This window comes from Pteropus alecto, unplaced genomic scaffold, assembly GCF_000325575.1.
Source record: "Pteropus alecto unplaced genomic scaffold, ASM32557v1 scaffold589, whole genome shotgun sequence".
Taxonomy (NCBI): domain Eukaryota; kingdom Metazoa; phylum Chordata; class Mammalia; order Chiroptera; family Pteropodidae; genus Pteropus; species Pteropus alecto.
In genome coordinates this window covers 301,364-308,375 of record NW_006442514.1, presented here as the reverse complement: position 1 = coordinate 308,375, position 7,012 = coordinate 301,364, and the positions used below count along the sequence as shown (strand labels likewise).

General features: G+C 38.4%; 1 protein-coding gene across 1 annotated transcript in view; it reads left to right on the top strand.

Annotated features, from left to right (window-relative positions):
• The window catches only part of GUCY2F (guanylate cyclase 2F, retinal), a 93,272-nt gene that overhangs the window by 49,145 nt on the left and 37,115 nt on the right, over positions 1 to 7,012 (top strand). Inside the window, exons 9-10 of the mRNA XM_006922715.1 lie at positions 3,621 to 3,797; positions 5,298 to 5,454. Of these exons, the coding sequence (XP_006922777.1) occupies positions 3,621 to 3,797; positions 5,298 to 5,454 (334 nt within the window). The remainder of the gene's footprint in view (positions 1 to 3,620; positions 3,798 to 5,297; positions 5,455 to 7,012) is intronic.

The window sequence follows — 7,012 nt, the reverse complement described above, 5'->3', positions numbered from 1 at the left end:
CAATCATCTATTGTAGGACACTTTGGTTGCTTCCATGTCCTGGCCACTGTGAATAATGCTGCTATGAACATCGGTGTGCAAATCTCTTTATGGATATGAGTTTTCAAGTCTTTGGGGTTAAATACCCAGTAGAGGGATTGCTGGATCATATGGTAGATCAATTCTTAGTTTTTTGAGGAAGCTCCATACTGTTTTCCATAGTGGCTGTACCAATATGCAGTTCCACCAGCAGTGTATGAGTGTTCCTATTTCTCCACATCCTCTCCAGCATTTGTTATTACTTGACCTGTTGATTATAGCTATTCTAACAGGTGTGAAATGATATCTCATTGTGGCTTTGATTTGCATTTCTCTAATAGCTAGCGATGTTGAGCATCTTTTCATAGATTTGTTGGCCATTTATATGTCTTTCTGACATTTATTTGACTTTCCTGAAATTCTTCTTGTGGTGTTCATGTGCTCTAAATAGAGTTTTCTCCACTTCTATGACCTCATTTCTAAGTATGTACGCAGAATGTTCTTTTTCCCATCTTTTAAATGATGGTATTTACATCTTCACTTTTTATTCTGTACTTCTTGTGTTATCTCTTTCACGCTCATCAATCTCACCTTCTCATTACATGCTAATAATTCTTAAGTCTGTTTATAAAAATCAGACTTCTTTTCTGAGCTCCAAACCCTGAATATCCAACTGTTTGTGGAGTAGTTCCACCTTTATGTCCCACGGACTGCTCTTTTTAAATATGTCCCCAACTAAATTTAAAAAAGAAATTTCGGTCCCCAACTAAATTAATCAGCCTTTTCTACCACCAAAAATTTGCTTCCCCATTTGTCTTAGGTCAGATTCTCTAAAAGTTGAGCCTGAGATTGAGATTCTTGTTTAAATTACTCATTGAGAAATGTTCCAAGAGAAAGGGAGAGAGGGAAGCAAGATATGCCAGACATAAAATTCAGCAAGAATGTGATTTCAGGTGGAGACTTGCTTCAGTTTAATCTCATGGAAGAAATGCTGGAGTGTAAGTTGTGCCATGAGTACTACCTTCAGGCTAGGGAGTTGGAGTTTTGTACTGTACTCAGTGAATCATTGGCTGAGGTCTGTAGGTGAAACCTAACATTTGGCTTGAGCTCTAGGACAATTTTCCTGAAAATGGAGCAGCTATGTGTTGTCAGCCAACATTTCTGGCAGCTGGGGGATGCATGGTAAAGGATGGGGTGCCATCCACTACTATAACATCCCTAAATTCTCTATATTGATGTATAGCACCATCATCTATCCAGGAATCCAAGCAGATATCTAGAAGTGATCATGGAGTACTTTACCCTCTTATCCCCTATTAAATAGTAATAATAGATAACAATTATTGAGTGCCTATAAACTAAATTTCAAATTCTATAGCAAGGTTCTCATAGCCTCAAAGGATGTGGCTCCTGTCTATCTCTCCAGACCAGTGTCTCATAGTTTTCCCCTTATACTCTGTTCTGGTCACCCTAAAACTGTTGCTGCTTCCTCAACATGCTCTAACTCTCAGCCCCTCTTACCATGTCACCTATACCTAGTCAACTCTTACTTGTCCTTTATGGCAGTTGAGACATTACCTCCTCAGAGAAGACTTCTCTGAACCCCCAGGCTGAATTAGATACTTAACATCTGAGCTCCCTGGCATCTCATGCTCCATTCTGTAAGAACAAATTTCACAGTGAAATACAGCTGTCAGTTCTCTTGTCTAGCACCCATTTTTGAATGTGAACTCTTTTAGGACAGTGATTTCATTTTGTTTATCTCAGCATCTCTAGCATGCAGTCCAATGTCTTAGACATTGTGGTCACACACTAAATGTGTCTCGCATTAAGTGAAAAAATTTAATAGTTATAGAGGGAAAATGTAGTCAGAATTCTAGATGTTCCTTCTGAAACAGATTTTGTAGGCTTTGGCCTGATGTATGTATATAGGCTATTAATTTTAATAGATGCTGGGTAGATGAATATTTACAGAAAGACAATTTATTCCACTTTTTACTGTATTAACCCTCTTTAGTCCTCCTGGATCACTGAGCTCCACTCCACGGAGTCCCCAAAGAATCATGAAGGCCACAGCTCCAGCACTCACTTACAATATGCCATAAGAGATACCTCTCTGAAATTTTCTGTTGATCATTGCATTCATTTTTATCACTGCCTGTGATGTGGTTTATAATAAGAAATATATATTTGATCTGTCCCCATTTCTGACACAGAGCTCCTAAAACTCTCTGAATTTCTTAAACTATGAGAGTGATAAAGGTGTCTTTTGTTATGTTAATGAGGTGACTTAAGGAAATAACCTAACAATGAGAGCTGGTTGCCAGAAGAACCAACCATGTGATTGGAGGGTTGGAAATTTATGTCTCACTACCCTGACCATCAGGGAGGGGAGAGGGACAGGAGGTTGAATCGGTCACCAATGGCCAATGATTTAATCAATCATGCCTCTGTAATAAAGCTTCTAAAAAATAAAAATAAAAAAGACAAGGATTAGAGAGCTTCTAAGTGAGTGAACACATGGAGATTTGGAGAGAGTGGCTTGGAGAGGGCATGGAAGCTCCATGCCCTTTCCCCATACCTTGCACTATGTGTCTCTTCCATCTGGCTGTTCTTGAGTTACATCTTTTTATAAAAAAAACTGGTAATCTAGTAATTAAAATGTTTTTATGAGTTCTGTTAGGTGCCCTAGAAATTTAATCAAACCTAAAGAGAAGTATTTGAACCTCCAACCTATAGTTCAGCTGAAAGCCCAGGTGACCTGGACTTGTGAACTGTGTCTCAAGTTGAGAGGAAGAGGAAAGTCTTGTAGGACTGAGTTCTTAACCTGTGGGATCTGACTTTACATAAATAGAGTTGGAATAAAGTTGAATTGTAGGACACCAAGCTGGTGTCAGAGAATTATTTGGTTGTGCGGGAACAGCTTCCAATATACACACGCACAAAGTAGAATTGGTGACCAGAACCCTTACTGTCATAACAAAATAGCACAGAGTGGCTTACAACGGCACCCACTTATTGTCTCACAGTTCCGTAGATCAGAAATCTAAGAGGGCTCAGCTGGGTCTTTCACTTAGCATCACACAAGGCTGAAGTCAAGGTGTAAGTTGTGCTGGGCTCTTATTTGGAGTCTCTGGGGAAAAACCACTACTAGGCTCATTCAGGTTGTCAGCAGAACTTAATTCTGTGCTTTTGTAGGACTGAGTTTCCAATTTCTTTGCTGGCTGTCAGCTGAGAGCTGTTCCAAGCTTCTAGAGGCTACCTACATTCCTCAGTTTGTAGCCTCCTTCCTCCATCTTCAAAGTCAGTAATGGAGCATTCAGTGTTCACACTTTGAATCTCTTGGAATTCCTCTCCTCTCTCCTCTTATTATTTAAAGGACTCATGTGATTATGTTAGGCACACCCCAATAATCTCCCTTTTGTCATACAACATAACACAATCACAGGAGTAGCACTAGGGTTTGGAGATCATGGGAGCCAAAATTCTGCACACCACAGCCACCAGTCATAAGAAGGGTGGAGAGAAGGGTAAGTGCCCTAAACTCTGGTTTCCAACTGAGACAAAATAGCTGTGACTCTCCTCTTTCTCTCTGTTTCCAGATGAAGGACCTGCGTCATGAGAATATTAACCCTTTATTGGGCTTCTTCTATGATTCAGGGATGTTTGCCATTGTGACAGAATTCTGTTCCCGAAGGAGCCTAGAAGACATACTGACAAATGAGGATGTGAAACTTGACTGGATGTTTAAATCATCACTCCTGCTGGATCTCATCAAGGTTAATGGAAAGACTGAAGAAATATTGGATTTTCCTGGTAGATTAGAACTTAAATGTTTTGGGATGTTTTATTTTCCTTAGATCATTGTGATGATCTTATTCCTCCACCTTCCTTCCTAGGGTCTGCCCCCACTCCTTCTCATAGTCCCCTTGTCCATATCTGCTATAAGGTACTGATGTAGAAAGGATTTACTTGTCTTGCCCCACCTCCGATTTGAGGGTCAGATTTATTTTCACTTCCTGCTGGCATTTAGCACCCTATACCTTCAGCAATCCTTTCTTCCATCCAATTTCTCTGCTTTCTGGATGTGGGAAAATGCTCATTTCAAGATTCTTTGGTGCTCGTAGGCCCACATCTCAGCTTTCACCTTCTAAAAAGTGCTTCAGCCTAGAATTAGGTGATGGGTCTTTGCATACTATAGGTGTAGATATGGAATTCAGCATGATCAGACAGCCAAAAGACCGTTGGGTCTATCAGGTAGCACCTCCATTCTTTGATGCAATGACTGTTGACAGCTAAAATATGGATGGGATTCACTGGAATCCATGAACTCCCTGAAATGATAGGCAAATTGTATCTACATGCATTTTTATGGGGCTGACCTGGATACTCAATGACTTGTTGAGTTTCCTACATATTGATCATAGCCTTGACCTTTGTATTATACCTAACTTTTTTTCAAGGTAGCTTTATAGACGTCTCATTCTAATTATCAATAAAATAAGTGTGTTTAGCCTCCTTTAATATAGGCTCAGAGAAGCTAAATGAGGTATATTTTGTTATATAGTGTCTGCAACTTACTATTTTTCACTTACTTTATGGCTCAGAAATGTTTCCCTGACAGTACATATAGATCTACTTTATTATTTTTAACTGCTGCAGAATATTCCTTAGTTTGGATATACCAAAATTTGGACAGTCTTTTCTTGATTAGTATTTATTGCACTTCCAATTACACAATATTTTAAAGGAAAGCTGCAGTGAGAATTCTTGTATATGTTTTCTTGTACAGATGTGCAAGCATTTTTGGGAGAAGTAGAATCCTTAGGTCACAGGCTATGCACGCTTTCCATTTTGATAGCTATTGCCAATTTTCCCACCCAAAAGGCTGTACCAATTTCCATTCCTGCGAACAGTGAATGAGAGTTGAACTAGACCTTTGTGGGAAAAATCAGAATCTTCAAATTCTTGGCAATTATATACATATGAATCCATCCTGTGTTTGAAATGGCAATAAATCTTTCAATAACCCATAATTCTCTATACACGCAAGGTATGATTTTTCATCAAAGTATAAAATTATAGAACTAAGAGAATTAAATTTTAGAACTAAAAATCATTTCAGAATGATTTTTGTCAAAGTTTTGCTGTGCCTATGTATAAGGATAAAAAGCTAAATATCATAATAGCTCATACCATTAACAATCTCAGAAAGTGGCTCTAAAAGCACAAAATAGTTAAATAAGTTGCTAAATAAATCTTGTTTGTATCATCTGCAGGGCATGAGGTACCTACACCACAGAGAGTTTGTTCATGGGAGGCTGAAATCTCGGAACTGTGTGGTAGATGGGCATTTTGTACTAAAAGTGACCGATTATGGCTATAATGACATCTTGAAAATGCTAAGACTCTCCCAAGAGGAACCTTCTGCTGAAGGTAAGCAATGCATTTTACCCTTCTGATGAACACGAGGTAACTCTAAAGTTCAAATGAGAACTTGCATTGAATTAAAGCCTCAGGCTTATTCAACTCCCTACTTTTGTTGAAAATCCAGCCTTATTTCCAAGCCAAAGGAGTTGAATTAAGTCTGCAGGCTATAGTCTCTGTACAGCCTAACCTTAAGAACAAAGCCTATGCAATAATGTTGAGTTCCTGCTGTGACAGGATTAGGCTGTATTGTTTGGAGACTCCAGGATGCCCCGGAGAAACTTACTGAGTATTAGGCACACAGTAGGTGCTTAAAAAATACTTGCCAGATTGAATGGACGGTTATTTGGTAGCTGGACTCCCACAAAGCACATTCTGGAATGAGATGTCACTAGACCTTACCCTCACTGTCTCTGTCAGAGAGAAAGAAACAAGGAGGGGGAGTGCAGCAAATAAATGCTCTATGGGTTGTGTGGGATGGCTTCAGACAGAACTATGCCATTCTAGTCAATAAGTAGGCATGCCTGCAATGTTCATTTTGTGTTTTTGTCTTCTGTTTAATGCACTAGTGACAGCACTAAACGATGACAATGTAGAGATCATAACAGATCAAATAGGAGAAATCTGAGATGAGGAGTGGGAGTTGTTGAGTGAGAACTAGGAGGAAATGAACTAATGGCAGAGAGGGAAGAAGAAAAAGAAAGAATAAGAAGGAGAAATAATGAATAGGGTTAAATACATATAGGAAACTTGGACATTAAAAGTCTTAACCAGTATTGCAAGGGCAAAGAAGAGAGGGAGTCTCACACACACGCACACACGCACACACAGAATTCGAAAAGACTGAAGGAGAGATACAAAATTACAATATATACTCATATGCTTAAAAGGATCTTTGGTATAGTGGTTTGACATTATCTACTAAGTGATCTCCATCCACCTGGCACCATACATAGTTATTACAATATTATTGACTATATTTCCTATGCTATACTTCACATCCCTGTGACTATTTTGTAACTACCAATTTGTACTTAATCCCTTTACCTTTTTCACCCATCCCCCAACACCCCTTCCATCTGCAACTATCAGTTTGTTCTCAATGGTAATGGAAAAAAAAATTAAAAATAAACTCTAATATATGGAAATCTGTATGAATAAAAATAAGAAATTATTTTACAGACTTGTAAACAAATACAAGATAAACTTAGTATATCTTAATTAGGTATAAAAGCAGCATAACAAAAAAAGGATCTTTGGGATTATAAGTTTTAAAACTGCTGACTTTATTACATAGGGAAAACGAAGAATGAAAGACAGAGAAGCATATGAGCAGATAGAGACAATTCAGTCATCAATGGCATCATCTTCACACTTTACAAAACTTGCGGAATATTAAACTTTAGGGCTTTATCTAGTCCAGTTCTCATTTAGTTCCAGGAATTCAATTCTGGTCTTTTGAAGACTAGCCTCTACACCCAGCTAAATTAAAACTTATATAACAATTTTCTCTTTCTCTGCCCATCCATGCTTTGGAAGATTTGAAACTCTTGGTCATCACAATTTA